The sequence below is a fragment of the Lutjanus erythropterus genome, chromosome 11 (genome assembly GCF_056507025.1).
Source record: "Lutjanus erythropterus isolate fLutEry1 chromosome 11, fLutEry1.hap2, whole genome shotgun sequence".
Lineage (NCBI taxonomy): Eukaryota > Metazoa > Chordata > Actinopteri > Lutjaniformes > Lutjanidae > Lutjanus > Lutjanus erythropterus.
This window is the reverse complement of record NC_139327.1, coordinates 16,244,394-16,262,869: the sequence shown is the minus strand read 5'-3', so window position 1 is coordinate 16,262,869 and position 18,476 is coordinate 16,244,394. Positions and strand designations below refer to the sequence as shown.

Below are 18,476 nucleotides of genomic sequence, written 5' to 3'. Positions count from 1 at the left end.
GGTGAGGTGAGGTATACTTTATTGTTGGACTTGAAGCTGCTGCATCAGACATCATGCTTCAAACATAAAGACATGGATCATACAATTATTTGTCATGCTTAAATTCATACATTGAATTTGCAACAGCGTCCTTGAAATTATTAAAGTAATAAAATAGACAGCAGTTTCAAATAATAAAACCAGGTAAAATCCAGCCAGTTTCAAATAATAACAAAAACATTTAATCAAACAAACAAACAATTAACAATCAAACAAATCAACTATTTTCTAACAGTAAAACCAAGTTTAAACAAACCAAATAATTAGTCAGACTGGAATATTCTAGTCCCTAAATCAAAGTCTTGTACGATTGCTTGTTGTTATTTAAAATTTTGATGGAGGATAGAATTAATGAATTTTGAATTTTGGAGAAGGGGCAGGAGTCCCAGTAATGGAGTCTGGTTGGCTAAGAGAGAACAATATATGACTTATCTAACGGTTGTTTCAAGACAGAAGAGGCCGTCTGATGACAAGGTAAAATGGTCAAAGCAAATCTAGCATAGACCTTTACTGATTGGCCAAATACCTTTAGTTGTTGACCACAGCAGCTCATTGCTTAGCTTCATTGCTGGTTCTTCTTTCAGCTTCTCCAAACTGGGGGCATGTTGACTACCATCTACTGTAGGTAAATACACTGACTATAAGTACCTCATACAGCCCCACATTAAATAACTACGTATCCCTTTAGACATACAATAAATCAAGCTATACACAAACAGCATGTCCATCAAAATTCAATGTCATCTATAATGTGTAGTATATGAATCATATAAAAGTCACATAGATCTGACTTTCTTCCTCTGGAGTTTTGAAGTTCTGACTTTAGATGCTTGTTCACACTTCTACTCCCTGTTTGCCAGAGCGATTATGAACCTGTCAGTCATGCCCAAATCACTGCCCTGACAAGCCGCCCCTTGAAGACATGTCGAAATATGAAAAGTTTCAGCCCCAACTTTCCTCTGAGGCGCCGCCTCCCTCACTGAGCTCAGCAGAAGGTCACGTTAGCCCAGTTTAATGCAGCCTCTCTGTTTCTCCCTTCTATTGTAGACAGCTGTGTACTCCAGCTCCCCGGTGACTGGCGATCAGCCTCTCGCTGGCCATTTTTAGCAGCGTACTGAGTGTCAGAGCGGGGCTGTGCTGTGCATGTCTGTAGCTGCTCCAGCTGGCAGCTGACTGGGCCACCGAGGTGAAGCCGTCAGTCTCGTAGTAAGCAGGTCAAACGTGTTAAAGGCACTGCCTTTACAGAAGGAGGTCTACTTATAGTCAAACAATAAACAAAACAAACTATTTTTGATAGTATTTGGTTTATTATCATGTGGGTTCATAAATATCATGTTAGAACAGATGAATGTGCAATAATAAGTGCTTACAATCATGTGAAATATAGTACAAATAGTTTATACCTGGTTATGGTACAGTTATTACTGATGCCTTTATATGATCTATATGAGCAAACAAACCATCAGAGAGAAGATTGTCTATTTCTACATAGTTATTTTTAATGCCTGCCATCTGATCAGATTCTCGTTGAAATCAGATCATGAGCAGACCAGAAGAGCCTGTGTTTACATTTTCCCAGGCAATCTTACAGTGAGTAGTTTGTTAGCCAGTTAGAAAGAGGCAGATAGAGATTTTTTATATAGATATTTTGATTTTTGACATATTTTGTGGTTACGATGCTGAAAACTTTTTGCTTTTGCTTTTATTATGTAATGTGGAATACCAAATTAATGGAAAAACATTAACATTTTGGGTTGATCACCTTTTTAAAAAATTAAAACAGGTTAGAGAGCATACAGTAGGTCTTAATTTCCCCAACTGTGAAGTGATTTGAGTATCTGTCAGCAGTTTTTAAGAAAGAAATATGCGCTCAAAAGAGACCTGCAGGCCTGACCGTAGTAGAAGCCATTGTCAGGGACAACAACAACAGCAAGTTGAAAAGATGAAACAACAGATATTCTGCAGGTTTTTTTATGTGTGTTTGGACTGATGCAATCATAAATCTCAAAACACACCAATAAGAGATAAGATGTTAACATGAAGACACTCACTGTGTTCATTTGACCCCAGAATGTTAAAACCAAGACAGACAAAAACATGTAAAATAATTAGATCATCTTACACAACGTATTATTCAACTGTGTTGGCGAGACTGACTGTACTACTAAGATTGACAATATACAATTAGATCATACAGCATTATAATGCAAATCACTGGTCGTTTGCCTCTCTTATCTCCTTAAACCTTCTTTCCAGACTTCTCTGTTTGTTGTGTGCTTGTACTAGCGCGTGTACTAACTTAGTATAAACTAAACCTAAAATAAATACATCAAAATGCCAAAATACAATAATTACAAATGCAAAATAAATCAGCTTTCATGAACAATTAAAGTAAAGATAAAATTTTAAAATATGGCTCTTTAACCCTTTTAGACCACATCTCTGATCATACAGTGTACCTCTTCAACAATATATATATTTAAATATATATTTTTATATCAAAAGCCAAACATGTTTTCTTCCTGTACAAAAACAAAATATGATGTGTGCTAATGTCGGCTTGAACCAGCCAGTTTTAACCAAGAGGCCTTAGCTGGTTATGTTATGTTTCCTGTTTCACTCAGAGATGCATCACAATATGGAAGCTTGACACTCTTCAAATGCTGTTTCCTCTGGACTTAAAATAGAAGATTGCTCCACAGTACAGAAAATGAGACGTTAGCTGCATTATTGATTTTACATGAATGTGCACATGGCATGTTGTACTCATGTATGTCTGCAAAGTCTTTGCACTTATGTTGAGAACCTACAGTTGCATAATACTTAATGTCATCAGTTGATGATAGGCTGTTATATCATCGAGCTGCACAGCAGGATGTTTTAACTGCACAAATTTATAGGTTTCTTAAGCACAATAGTCAAATGTAGCGATAATGTGGATGTTTGCAGGGATTGATGTGATTGAACTATAAGTGAAACCATGATGACTGTGGACCAGCTGTGACCTGCTGGTCGGGGTACAAACTGAGGAGGAGGAGGAAGTCACTGCTGTCTCTTAATATTGATATCAAACACGGCCTGCATTTTGCTTCTGCTGAGCTGCCAGATTGTCAGACTTCAGGCTGCTGGCAAGAAGCCCACCAGTACCTCTGCTGCTCTGTTTACATGTTAAGGTTACATCTGCTCTAAATTACAACACGCACAAAACTGTCGACTCCCCTCTGTGTGCTCAAATGTTTAAGTATGTCGCAGTACTGACCACTGTGATGTCAGTGTGACATCACTGACAAGAGTGTGGCCAGTAAGTGCAGCAGTATTTTTCAGGGTGATTCAGAGTTCCTTTAAAGGATCAGATCAACATTTTGAAAAATACGCTCATGCACTTTCTTGCTGTGAGGTAAATGAAAAGCTTGAACTCACTCTCATGTCTGTGTTAAATATTAAGCTTGAACAGGGAGTCGATTATCTTAGCTTAGCTTAAACACTACAGGGCTGCAACTAACAATTATTTTCATAGTCGAGTAATTGGTCGATTATTTTAATTTTTGGTTTGGTCTATAACATGTCAGAAATGGTGAAAAATCTCAATCTTTGTTTCATTATTCACATTTATGAAGCTAGAATCAGATAATTTGGCTTTTTTCTTTAAAAATTATTAAAACAGATTAATCAATTATCAAAATAGATTCATTTAATAATTAATCAATAGTTGATTAATCGTTGCAGCTCTAAAAGTTTCTGTTTGTGTATGGATTGAAGAAATGTGATATGATGTGTTAATTAGAGAGCTGTAGAGGAGATGGTAGGCATCTAAGGGACGCATTTGAAGCCAAAGTCTATAAAAAGAAATGTTTTTCCTGCAGAAAGAGCCGGTTTTAAGTGACTCCAGTCTCAGTTTTAACAGTCATGTAAAAGCAGCAACAAGACAAGAATTTTAACATAGAAAAAGCCAAAATCGAGACAAGATTGAAAAAAACTGATTCATGATTTTATCTCCAGTAAGATTTTAAAAACATGCAACTTATTCAAAATTCAGCTGCAAGAGTTACGACCAAAATCAAAGGGACAGCCCACAGCCCAGTTATTAAATCCCACCAGCTGCCAATAACACACAGAATTTATTTTAAAGTCTTATTACTTATTTATAAATCCCTATATGGAGTTGGCCCTAAATATATTACTGATATGACTGAATAATATAACCTCAGATCGGTGTGAGTGGACTGCCAGTGTTGAACACGGCAAAAACTAAACAAGAAGAAGCAGCTTTTTGGCACCATACAGTCCAGCACTGCAACCGTCTGATGGTCTTAATGCACCAACCATTGCGGTGTTTAACTCCAGACTGAAAACCAGATTGTTCTCAAACATTTTTAAATAAATGTTTTTCAGACCTCTAAGTCTTATTATCACTGTATTATCACTTTAAATATTTTATAATTTATTTTTAATTTCGTTTTTTATTTCTATATTGGTTTTATCTTTCTCTTATCTTTTTTATTTTATTCTTTTTGTGTAATTTTAACTTTGATTTGTGTTGTTTTAATTGTTTTAATTTTGTATTATGTTCTTTTAACTTCGCACCTTCGACTAACACAATCTATTTCTGGGCAATTTAGACTTTTTGGGGTAACAGGGGAGCACTTGTCGATTTGTTTGTTTGTTTGTTTTTTCTGATAATGATTTTATTTCATTCATCACTATCTTGTCCAATTTACTGAAAAAAAAAACTAAACCAAAAAATAAAAATAAATAAATAAATAAAAGAAGATTATAGGACCAAGAGGTAATTTTTGAGAAAGTAAATAGATGTTGCTCTTCAGAGTAATTTAATATGAAATCTTCAGAGAAGGTGTCTGAGCCCTGTTTATTCACTTGGTGGCAGTAATGGTTGTTGATTTAGCAGCTATTGATTCCAAACCAGAGTGTTATGTTTTCCATAAATATATTATTTTTGAGATATTGGCTGAAGGGTATCACAGTTTATTTGTAAGTCAAGGAGAAGGTCCAAAGAAAATATTAATGACTCGAGCAGAGGTGGGAAGTAACTAAATACAAATACTTACTGTACTGCACCTAAGTAAATTTTACAGGTATCTGTTCTGAGTTGAGTTTGATTTTTTTTTCTTTTTTTTTTTTTGACAACTTATTTCTTCTGCTCCCTGCATTTTACAACAAATATTTGTACATTCTACTCCTTGTTACTTTAGTTTTAACACATTTGAATGAATTATTTTAATTTTGCATCATTGCTCACTGGAAAAACAACACAACAAGACAAAAAAAGATGTAACAAGATGAAAAACAATGTAAAAAGACCAAAAAGTTATGTAAAAGATACAAAAAGATGAAAAATAACAAGATGGATGAGACGTAAAAGACCCAAAAAGACCGAGAAAGACATAACAAGGTGAATACTTTGTATTGTATCCTTTTGCCACCTCTGCTCTTGACCTCTGCACTTTCAGACCCTCCACATTAAAATAATTGTCACATAGTCCCTAAACTAAACTAATCTGCTCCTGGCTCCAGCTCCACACAGACATGACAGTGATATCAGTGCTGTCATGTAAGACAGCAACTAAATGTATTTCCCAAAATGTCGAACTTTTCCTTTTGCTCAAACCCACAGCGGCTCATTATGAAAGTTTTCATGGCTGTTGATGTTTTATTACACGCACAACTAAACTGTTTGTTTCTTCTCTCTCTGTCCTCAAATGCAGCGCTCCAAAATAGCAGTTTATGAGAAAATGTGGTCATACATGAAATCAGCTGAGCCGTCAGTGTTTGCCAAGACAACACCAGACGGGGTTTCCCGGGTACGAAAGTCGAAGGGAAAGTTTGCCTTCCTTCTCGAATCCACTATGAACGAGTACATAGAGCAACGGAAGCCATGTGACACCATGAAAGTGGGCGGCAACCTCGACTCTAAAGGCTACGGAGTGGCCACACCGAAAGGCTCTGCATTAAGGTGGGTGGGATAATATAACAATATCCTCTATGTTGTTATAGTATTCCACCTACCCTGATGTCTCCTTTTGCCATTCTCTTCTTCCTCACTCCTTTAATTCTTCTTTTTTTCCAAGTGCATCAAAGAGTGAACAGCATTATGAGTTTAATCGACACGTTCAGCCATTTTCTGTTCTGTCCTATGTATCTGGTTTGTGTCTCTGTTGCTTTCTTCTTTCTCTTAAGGTTATTGGTAGTCACTCTCAGTAAATCCATTTGAATGTGCACTCTCACCTCCCCCGACCTTGTTTGTTTTGCTCTTTTTCCCTCCAACCTCTCTCCTCCCTCCTGGTTTCTGTGATGCCCTTTTGCATTGCTTCTAATTCAACACTGAAATATGTCTTTCTTTGCTAGTTACAATGCTGGTCTGTCAGTTGTGATGAATGTTAAGCTGCATGCTGGATGTTCTTATTTCTAATTCAACAATGACAGAATGTCCCTATCCCGCACACTTCAGTTACAAGCAATGTAACCCTCCATGCCACCTCTCTAATATTTAACATTTTCTTTGCTGTAAAAATGCTTCTTACCCTTCTTATCCACACCAGTGAAATTCTTTACCAATTTGTCCCTCCCGTGCTCCCCTTATATGAACCATTGATATTTATTATTACTATTTTTTACTAATATTCTATATTAGATTTCTCACGGACCTGTTCATTTTCTTACAAGTTATGTTTTATCGTTTCAAGAAATGCTGTTAACCTGGCAGTGTTAAAACTGAATGAGCAAGGCCTCTTGGACAAATTGAAAAACAAATGGTGGTACGACAAGGGAGAGTGCGGCAGCGGGGGAGGTGACTCTAAGGTCAGCCTCAATGTCACCAAAGTCGGGTATCCTAGAACAGAGTAATCGGCAAGGCTGGCGTCACTGACTGTAGTCTTTGGGCCCAAATATATGATAAATATGTTTGTTTTTATATTTTTATTCTGCAAATGTGATCAACTGGGAACCCTTCACTTGGCTAATGGAGGAGAAAAAAGCCCAATCATATTAGATATTAGACAGAAGTACAGAAGTAGGACAGAAGATTAGAAAGTGTTTGATATTGTGACAGAGTAGTTGTTTTTGGCTTGTAGTTATGAAAGACGGACACCATCTTTCCTCTGTTTTTCATATCTACAGGCCAACACGAAATCTTTCTATCTTCATACGTGGCATTCAAACGAATGCCAGAAGAATTAAATCAACGTGATATGATCAATACCTCCAAGTCAAACAATGTATGCACTCTCCAATCTGCCGCCTGGGCGTTAGGGCAGGCACGGGGAACAGCGTTGTCTTGAGGGGACTAAGCATCGCAGGCAAACGTGAGAATTCTAATGACACAATGACAACTAACGGTCCAAACTTTTCTGTCCAACATCCTCTCACCGAAATCCAGCGTTAAGACTGACAGAAACCTTTGGTTGGTCTTGATCCAAGGCCAGTCAAAGTCTATCCATGGCCACCCTGACCTGGTAAACCCTGCAGTAGTAGAGTGTAAGATACGACCAGGGGCCCCATTTGTACAAGAGGATTTGATTTGAATCTAACATTTTGTGTTAAGATTATTTTTCATAGTGAGCATAAAGCTGATGTACAAATGAGAGTGACTGAGTGACGATACATTCAGACCTTAAAGTGAGACTGTGCAACTTTTGCTAAATAGTGGCTGTTAAACACATGACAAGTACAGAACAGTTGGGCGCTGCATTTTCTGATGTGTTTACTTTTTTAATGTCTTATTTTAAATGCACTGAAATGTACAGAAGCCGAGAATGGTGGGGTTTGCCGTTATTTCATTTAATGCCATTATACTGAGATATCTGAGAGTTCATTTTTTAAATTATCTTGTGATAACAAAGCTCATTTTCTTGCAATAATGGGTTAATTATCTTGTCATCAAAAGCCTGATTCCTCAAGATAACTTATCATAAGAAAACAAGCTTTGCTATCTTAAAATAAACTTTAGGCCTGCCCATTTTGATCAGTTAATCAGACTTCAGCCAATCAGACTGTGCATCAATCAAGCTCTAACACAGGCAGAAATAATATAGTGTCTTTCTGAATATTTATAACATTCAGATCAATCCTCGCCGATAGTCATGACAGTGATCTTAAAAGCTGAAACAGTTTTTTTGTAATAAATTATCTCGTTAACCTTAGAAATCAGCTTTTTGTTTTCTTGGGATAACAAGAAAAATGAATCTGTTATCACTAGAAAACGATTTAAATAAAAAAAAAAAATAAGAAGAAGAAAGCATAGCCGTTCTCGGTTTCTGTACAAATGTTTATCCTTTAAATGCTAGTAAAACCTAGCATAACAGTAGCACATTTACAATATCTATAATTTAAGTTAGTTAACATTAGCCAGTGTTGTGGTCAAGACCATCTAGACCAAGTTATGACCAACACCAGAGTTTAGTGAGACAGAGACAAGACCGAGACAAGACCAAGACTTTGAGGGGTTGAGACTGAGGGAAGACTAAGACCCAAGTGCTGCCACATCTCTAGCTCTCTCATTCAAGTGAGTGAGTGGTACATGGTAATGTAACTTTATACATTTAGAGCTATATTGCTTTATGTGGCATGTCTCGTCATTGTTCCTCACAAGCAGAAACATAATTTAGCTAATTTTACTTCATACTTACTTTCTAAGTGCTGTTGGTAGTTTGGTGTGGTCCCAGAGTGTGTTTTATTTTAGACACTGATTTGCAGAGGAACTCTATGTGGTTTAGGTAGCCAGATTTTATTAGAGAAGATTAGTCTGACATCTCCTCCCACGACAGCTCCCACAGCTTCCTCTCCTGTCTCCCACATACACTACACTCTCGGAGTGTGTGTGTGTGTGAAGGGGGCGGGGAGTTAACGGTGACAAAAATTTAAAATTAGAAATGAGTCCAGTCTTTGGTTGCATTTAAAGCAGGAAGTTATGTGAACAGAAAAATGAGACAATGCACAGACAATTTATCAGTTGTGGTTTTGGCCGGTGTTGAAATAAATAAGTCAGTCCTTTTTGTCTGAGACCAGGACAAGGCTGAGTAAAAGTGTGGTAGACTACAAGACGAGACACACACCTTTAAAAAGTGGTCTTGACATCGGGCTTGAGAACATGACAGATCTTTAGTGCTACAACACGCTAACGTTAGCTGCTGGTCACAGCGCGGTAAGTAAAGCTGTAGCAGCAAACTGCATACTGAAAGAGAGGTAGATTATGTTATTTCTTATTTTAAAAGTCGTATAGTCTCACTTTAAATGTCGTGTTAAAACAAAGAAGAGGAGTTAACATATAGAAGAGCTTAACTAATAATTATCGTAAATCCTGCCTTGCGCTTTCATACTGTATGCATGTGCATAATCATCCTTACTACTCTATTATTTCAGAGCTGTGCACATCAGGCTCAGCTCTGCAGACGAACTGAAACCTTTTTCCAAATTATATATATAAAAAAAAAGCACTGACACAGATAAGGCCCTTTTTTCAATCAAATCTGTTGTACAAACTTTCTATAAATGAGGCCCCTGATCTTGTGTTTCAGACTCCAGCGGGCAGAGTAACTGCCCGACTGTGGATCCATCTCTGCCTCTGCTCTTCAGCTTGCATCATGACCACAGTACACTTGGCAAATTGCGAGAGAAGAGACGAGGCGAACTTTGCTGTTATTGACTCGAGTCATCCATTCCTGAGTGAGCAGGACATGGATACTACCGGTGGGATAATACAAAGAGGCCGTCTCCTTCTCACTGGCAATTTGCCTCGATCCCTCGGTTAGAGAGAGAGAGAGTAGATGATCAGTGTAACACAATCACATCTGACTGCCACGTTTCTTTGTCCTTATTTCACTTTCAGAAATGCACGTGTGGGTAATTTAACAATGGGATGGAAATATATTGTATGTAACTACCACTGAGAAAATATGACATTCGCAGTATAACATTAAATCAATGACATGTTGAAATCAAATTCAGCATTTATATTTAGATATTGTAGAAATATTAGTGTAGATATTTTAATGTTTTTATTTTAAGACAAATCAAAGCCAGGTGAGTTCTAACATTTATATCTTTATGGGTAATTTATAGCTTATACTGTATGATGTTATTTAATTTGACATCATATAGTATTAGATTTCTTTTTCTTAATTTGACCATGAGAGTCAGTACTGTGCATGTGTTTTCATGTGAGTTACTTTGTGTGCTCATGAATGTCTCTTAGATACTGTTTTCCTGTTTTGCAGACAGACCGAAGGGGAAAGTTCTGATGTGATGTAAATCGGCCCAGGACAGGTGCAGGGGGTGGACACAATAAAGGAAACACCTGAACAATGCATCAAATCCAATACAACAATAAATACTATCTTTGTGAAGCTTATAATTCTCATACAGTGCAAGGGAATACTGCAACAACACAAACTATGAATAATTAATAATGCATTATTAATTATTAAACTTCACAAATGTAAGATTTATAGCACCGAGTGTTGCATTGCATTGCAATAGATTGCACAGGTGTTTATGATATGGTGTCCACCCTCTGTACTTAATCAGAGGGCTGAACTCTTTTCATTCATTGTTTTAACACAAAGTTTTCATGCTTGAGATTCTTTCAACAACCATCCTGAGAAATTAATAAACAAGTAAATCTAATTTCATACTGTCATACAAGTGTTAAACAAATAAGTCAGTAATTATACAAAATTTCAGCTTTAGTCTTCAAGAAAATCAAAGCATTTTAGGTCATTTTAAATATATAGATCTCTCTGCTTCCCGGGGGGAACTTCATCAATTACTGCCAGATTTGAATGAAATCTGATTGGTCAGCTTGATGTATAATTAATGAGCCTTTGCAGACGTTCACTAGAGAGAATATAGAGTATCAAGAGGCTTCAGTGGCTGATGTGAACCTCCATATCCAGTACACTGGTGGTGACTATATGACAATAATGTGTGTTTTATTTTATTTTTTAATGTCTTGAAATTGAGCTCTGTATTGACCCTAATACTTATACCAGGAATGTAATATAAGTCATGACGTAGGCATGCAGAGGCAGACATTGATTAGTTACAACTGAGTAGATTCAAAGGTTTCATTTATCACATGCTCATACAACGTGCCCAGTGAAATGCAGTGCTGAAGTGAAATAGGAATAACAATGAGAACAATTATATAAGAATTAACAAAGGAAGGAAAGGAAGGAAATCCACAGATAAAAAAAATATGAATATATCAATATAAATATAATAGTATGTATTTTAAAATACATGAGTAGGGAAGATGGGGTAGTTGTAACAGGGAGAAACAATGTTACTTTTTGGTTCTACAGCATTTTACCTCTGATGTCTAAAGATTAGATGACAGTGAATTTAAACTTGTGTCAGTTTAATCTTTGCCTTATTAATTAAAAATTAACATGAACAATCTATGCTAATGTGGGTCCTGCTAGCTAGCATACAGGATTTTATAATGACTGCAAGAGCGAGTACTTATATTGGGCCCAATACAGGCACATTGTTTGTCTGTGCTGACATACCTTTCTGTTAGAAAATGAACATGTTACACTAAATTTATTTGTGTAAAAGTGCTTTTCACTCAATTCAAATAATTTAGATCTAGTTACTAATAGAGTAGTTGCTTAGTCTTCTGCAAAAATAGAAACATACTTTTGCTTTGAAGGCAGACGGCGCCTGAACTGCTTTCAAAAAAACCCTTTACTATCTTTATAGCAGTAATGTGACCACACTGAGGTGCAAGTGCAACACCTCTTGCATTAAATTTAATTTTCTTGTATCAAAAGATGACCAGTGTATTTGAAGCAGTCTGTGAATTGAAGGAAAATTTTAAAAATGTTACAGTTGACCCTGCTCTCCCCTACAAGGCTGTACTGGTTTAGTGTGTGTGTTTGCAAATATATAAAATACTATGAAAGTATAAGCCTTTTATTAAACAAAATTAATTTAAATGTTTTAATATGTTTATTTATATTCTGAAGCTGAAATGAGGCTTATAATAATTTCTTCACAGATAAACATGTACTGCATTTACATATTTGCATAATTTGTATATTTGCTGAGTGGAGCTTAGCTGTATACCTTCATTCAACTAACAGTTTAGTTTCACTATTACTGCAGCTTGTTTTTGCTTCACTTCATATAATTTTGTATGTGTTTGTAAAATGCTGCTGTAGTAATTCAATCAGCCCAGCTTCAGCAGCGACACATCATTATTCACTCTTGGTTTTTGCTTTAATTTGAGCTGTTCATTGCAGAGCTACTCTCAGTTCTCTTTGTGAATGTGAGTAAACGCAGGTCTGATAAATAATCTTTTTTATCCGAGTTCTCTCTGTGTGGAGCTGTGAACTGCTATTACATCAGAGGTTTGGGACAGCTCATAGTGTTTTTCTCTTTGACGGTAAATGTCAGGTGGAGTTATTCACCAGTCCTGACCACACTGCGACACTGTGATGGCCAACAGAGCAGAAATTCTTTAATGCTGTGAATTTATGTCCCTGGGACAAAATAATTAACCACCCGAGCTGCTTATGGGTCTCACAGGGGACACAGATGTGTGTTTTTTTCCCCTCCTTTTCTGTTACCTCATTGAGTGTTAACAAGTTGTCCTTTTCACTTTTGAAGTCCCTTTGATTTGTCTGTGAGGCTCCAGCAGGAAAGATGACATTTATTTAGCTCCACAGTCTTTGAATTTATATCTCTAATCTTTTATGACTTAAATCTTTCTTCTTCTTCTTTTTTTTAAGTGATTCAGGTAATTTAGGAAGTTAACAGTTTTAACCAAACATGCAATTTGGCCCTCCAGCTATTGCTGTAATCTGTTTTTATGCATGGAATTACTATATATTTGGATGAAATTTTGTTTTTAATCTAGATTTTTCAGATAGGAAAACATACAGGGAAATATTTTAGTGTTTCTCAACTGTAAACCTGGACAGTTCAGTTCAGTATATTATTTAAAAGTCCATGGCCACCACCTGGTGGTGTGTCTGAGGCCTCGGTCTGTATCTGATGACCAGCACATTGTTGCAATCCACATTTTTTTCTCAGAGCTGAAAAAAATGTAGATGTATAATATATAATAACGGGAGAGGAGCCAAGTCAGCAGAATAGATCTTTCTTCCCAGAATGCTTCTGTGACTAAAAGTTATTAACTGGAGGAAAACAAAGTGTATGAATGTAAATTTGATAGTCAATCGATTACTGTGGCCACAGTTTATTGTGATGAATGTGGTACCCTAAAGGCAATTATAATGAAATATTGACAATTTTTAGCTGTTTCTCCCAAATGGATGAAAACGCCCCATTTGAAAGCATTTTTGTTTGGAATTCATCTTCATAGTGTTTCTAAAATGCACCACCAGAACACAGAGTTTTTATGTGTCACTGTCCAAATAATACAATGACAGATTACAATGTGCAGCGTCTGCATCCAACTTGGTTCATAAAATATAACACCACTTAGTACAAAGCAGAGTTATTCTTCATTAGTTATTTCTATTTTGTTAAATGTTTGTTTTCAATTCAGTTTACACTGTAAAAAATCTTACAATAATTTATTGGAATCAATTAATCTTCTCTCATTAACTTAACATGAATATGTATATCTTGTATTTATTCAAGATAATTAAACTTAAAATTGTGTTGAAATTTATTTCCAGAACACTTGAGAACTCATGGCTTCTTCTAATTTGAAGTCCTTTGACTTGAAATGAGTTGAATGAATGAATGTACTGTACAGACTTCAATTAACTCATTAAATTAACATTCTCAAGAAACATGATCAGCATATTTAGCAGACTTTCCAGCATGCATTTTTTTCACAATAATAATAATAAAAAAATAACAACATATGTTTGAATTCAGTCATTAACCTGTCACACTTCAAATTTAATACATTCATTGGGAGCAGTTTCACATATTGTGTGAAATGAAGAACTGACTTTTTAAACTGAGAAAATGCAACATGAAATCAAATTATCTGTAATATTTGTCAGTGTGACTGAAGAGTTCTTGCTTCAACTTGATCATAAACTTATTGAACATGTTTTTTTTTTCAAGTTTTCAACTGAATGAATACAAAGGGTTTTTTTTTTTGTTTTTTTTTTACACACAAGTTTATTCATGTGATTCATAACAACTCATTTCAAATTCAGTCAGTTTAAAATTTAAGATAGCCAACCTTCTTTTAAAACTGAAAACAAATAGTTTATGTTTACACTGTAGTTTTAGTTAGTTTAGTTTGTTTAAAAATCTAGTTATGGGCAAGATTTAAGAAGTTCAGAATAGGCATTACAATACAAACACACAGCATGCAGACACCCCTGTCTCAATAAACATATGCACCAAGATATTATTTTCACACATAGTTTTAGTTTTTTAGTTTTTACTTTTAGCGAACTAAAATAACCTTGGTTCAAAGTTCATGTTCAAACCTCTCACTCCTCCTTTCTCCATTATGTGCCAGTTACAGTTTGCTGTTGCATTTAAATTCATGCAACTGAGTTATTCTTTGAGTTTGTCATCATAACTTTTCCTTTTAAAGAGGTCTGACTGGAGAACAGGACTGCAGATCATCCACTTAACATCATGCATGACTTCTTAGTATTTGTTTTTTTTTTTTTTTTTTATGTAAATAATGAGAAAACATATTTGTATTCTATTACAAATTAGCACAAAGAGCACAGTGGTGAATACAATATATTTGATGATGTTGAATTACAAACACTGATCTTTTCTCTGAAAGGAAATAAGCCTGGAAATCTATCAGTCAAGGAAATCAAGCATAAAGTCTCACAAAACTGAAACCCCAGACGATGACTCTCCTTGTCAGGGATTTGGTTCATAAAAAAGTGTCTTTAAAGACTCTTACAAGCACATGATGATTCAGAAACACCCGTTAACTATGGATAAATAAACTCATGAACCAAGATCACTTTAGAGTTGATTCATAAATTTGCATTTCTTTCATGATTGACACAGATATTTCTCTGTGTTGCATATTCCTGTGATTTTAAGGGGTAGTTTTGTGAGACATTAGCCTCCAATAACTGTTAATGAAATTGAACTGCTGTGTTTTTTCTGTTAGTCAAGAAAGGGTTCCTGTTAGATCCACCTTGCTAAACATGAAAAAGGCTGCCCATAGCAGAAAATGTGCCCTCAGCAATTTACTGCCTCTGTTTCCGTTCATTCTGTTAAAGCTATGCAGCAGCTGCTTTATTCTGCAAGTTCAAATCTTTTCTCTTCTTGTGATCAGTGTGTGCCGATTACTCAAAGCGATATAGGTGGGGTCTGGCATGCTAGGGTAGTCATGGATTATGAAAGGTCATATATTTATATATATATATACTGTATATATACTGTAGTGTTGCTTGCTATCTGTGAATGTGTTGGCCAGGACCCTACTCTATCGCTTTGCACAGTATAAAGTAGTTTAAAAAGTTGAATAACATAAAATAACATAATATAATGTTATTTATGTTATTTCCCACGTGAAGAACTCCTGTAAACCTTGCAGTATTGAAACTCAGTGAACAAGGCATCTTAGACAAGCTGAAAAACAAATGGTGGTACGATAAGGGTGAATGTGGAACCAAGGACTCTGGAAGTAAGGTCAGTCGCTGCAGGTCTTTTTATACTGATTGCAAAATGCATTTTGACCTAACTGTTCATATGCAAACATCTAAAGCACACATTCCTTCAGACATGTTAATCAAGACATGACATACAGTATATCTGAATATTTGCTTGTCTGAGCTCGGAATTATGGAGGAGGATTTGGGGCCACGTGTGAAAAATTTATTTGAATTAGGGCCACGTGAAAAACGGATTTGACTCCTAAATTTAAAGTTAAGAATTCTGATATTAACGTCTGAATTTTTCAGAATAAATTCAAGAATTCTGACTGAACTCAAATGCACTTTTCACATGTGATCTTTAATCTCAGAAATATGACTTTTTGGTCAGAATTCTGACTTCAAACTCAGAATTTGGACTTAAAAATCTGAATTCTGACTTAGAACTTAGAATTATGTCTTTAAACTTGGATCTTTTTTTTTAAACTTCAAATGTAGACTGACTTTAAATTTAGAATTCTGACTTTATTCTCAGAATTCTTCCTTTAAACTCAGAAATAAAATATTTTTTTCACATTTGGCCCTAATCCTCTAAAGTACAGAATGACATGTGAAAAACATTAAAAACCTTACACATAGTCTAATTTATTTACACTCTGATCATAATTCATTACATTAACATGACTTCATTACTAATGTATGTAGACAATTCCAGATTTGTAAAATTGCCGCATGATTGCACACTGTATTTTTTATCCATACCATAAAATTTTGAAAAGTTGAATCATAGAATTGAAACCATTATACTGCTATCCAAACCTTTATTGAAATTTAGTTTATTGGTGGTCTTCATCATTTGTATGCAAACTGCGCATATTAACTGTGATACGACAAGCTAGTTTCCCCAAAGGCGTCCTTTCTCTGACAATGTCCAAACTGACCTTTAAATACCATCTGAGCACAAAGTGGTCAAATGGTATTTAATAGTCATGTCTCATAGATGGAGTGTCACAGTAAGGAGCTTTTTTTTAAATGTCTTTAATTAATGGAAAGAAGTTAATAAGCTAGTTAACTGACTTTCTATGATAAAAAAAAGTAGAATTTATTTCCTTTAGGACTACAAAATGACTCCTGGGGTTGGAATGCAAATGGTAAAACTCACATAAATTAATTTCAATATTACTGTTTGGCTTTTAATAGCAGCAAAATGGTTCAATTCACCCTCCACAGCTTGCCACTTTGATTGTACAATTGCAGTGTGTTGAAGTTGAGCAGCTATGATAGTGAATCGAGGGTTTAATCTGTAGACCTGTACGACCACGACCGCCTTCCGCTAGACCTAGACGTGGCCTCGTAAAGAGACCATGAAGCAGGATAGACAGCAACTCTCTCTACATTCACCTTCTCAGGTCTTTAGAGTAGAAATAACTCAGCAGGAGGAATTAAGACACATTTAAGTTGTTCCAATTTATCTCACTTGCAGGCTAAATTAGGCAGCTATATCTCAGAGGGTTTTGTAGACACAATTAGAAACCTCCTCAGAGTTACTGTTTAGTCATAGCGCAGCAGGATGTACATATAGTATTGGTGTTGGTGTGGGTGTACATGTTGTTTGAGGTCAACCTCAGAGCGCCAGTTAAAGAAGTCTTAATGTTGGTCTTTACCTCCCCCAGGACAAGACAAGTGCACTAAGCCTGAGCAACGTGGCAGGAGTCTTCTATATTCTGGTTGGAGGGCTTGGCCTGGCTATGACCGTGGCTTTGATAGAGTTCTGCTATAAGTCACGGCAAGAAACCAAAAGACTGAAGCTGGCAAAGAATGCTCAAAACTTTAAGCCAGCCCCTCCGCCAAACACCCAGAATTTTGCCACGTACCGTGAAGGCTACAACGTGTATGGGACAGAGAGTGTAAAAATCTAAAGGGTATGTCCTGTTGTTGTTCCCATGCTGTGTCAGTTTAAGTAACTGGAATCAGCTTATCCTTTATCAATAACTTAAAGGAATCATGTTTTTTTTTTTTTTTTTTTTTTTTTTAATTTCAAGTTAAAATCAACATAAAATTTCTAGTTTTAATTTTCAGACAACCCCTGAATTAATGTACTGCTGATAGTTCACACAACTCATGAAATTAAGTTCCTACAGAAACTGAATTCCCAGCATGCATTGTTTACTTTGAAGAAAACATACAGTATGGAAACTTGCTGTTTGTCTTTAATATATGTTAAATGAAGTCATTGTTGTTTCTTTTCATAATAATGAAAACAATTCATGGTTATCGGTTCAACTTAATATTTTAAGTTTATTGAACATTTCAAGTTCAAGTTCATCTAACTCGACTCAACTGCTTTTACATTTCTATATATTTTCACAACTCATGAGATTACTTTGAACTAATTATTCTACTTAAGTTAAACTTAAAATCTTAAGTTTATTTAATGTTCTAAATTGAGTTCTGCTAACTCAGCTGCTTTTACATTTTTACAACTCATGAGATCACTCTTAACTAAATTATTCAATTTAAGTTCAATTAACGTTTCTCTTAAAGGCTGCAGGCTTACCTTTTTTATTTTTAGTTGAACCAACTTAAACGATTGACAGTGGAAAACCAGGTCCAGGTACTGAATTCAGTCCCTACATCAGTGCACTGTACTTACAATATAGCTGACTAATGTGTGATTGAAATTTGTTTATTCAACTTCATAATCTCTGAACTAACAATTATTTGAAAACTCAAAATGATTTACAGAGTAAAGCCATGATGAAGGCTATTGTTGAATTTAGTCCCTATGTCAGTGCACACATTATATGTGTGAGTCAAATGTGTGATTGAACAGTTGTCACTCAAGTTCAGAGAACTCAACTC

General features: G+C 35.6%; 1 protein-coding gene across 6 annotated transcripts in view; it reads left to right on the top strand.

The window, feature by feature from the left end:
• LOC146318812 (glutamate receptor 3-like) overlaps positions 1–18,476 on the top strand; it is a 109,537-nt gene that overhangs the window by 88,989 nt on the left and 2,072 nt on the right. The window contains exons 13-16 of one of the 6 annotated variants that reach the window (XR_014771598.1): positions 5,763–6,010; positions 6,741–6,855; positions 15,537–15,651; positions 17,288–17,426. Coding sequence is in view for 5 of the 6 variants with exons in the window: in XM_084730970.1 (XP_084587096.1) it covers positions 5,763–6,010; positions 15,537–15,651; positions 17,288–17,533 (609 nt within the window). In the remaining variant the exon portion in view is untranslated. Of the gene's footprint in view, positions 1–5,762; positions 6,011–6,740; positions 6,856–15,536; positions 15,928–17,287; positions 17,537–18,476 lie in introns of those variants that run through there. The other 5 variants (XM_084730970.1, XM_084730969.1, XM_084730972.1 and 2 more) reach the window with 5 other exon arrangements.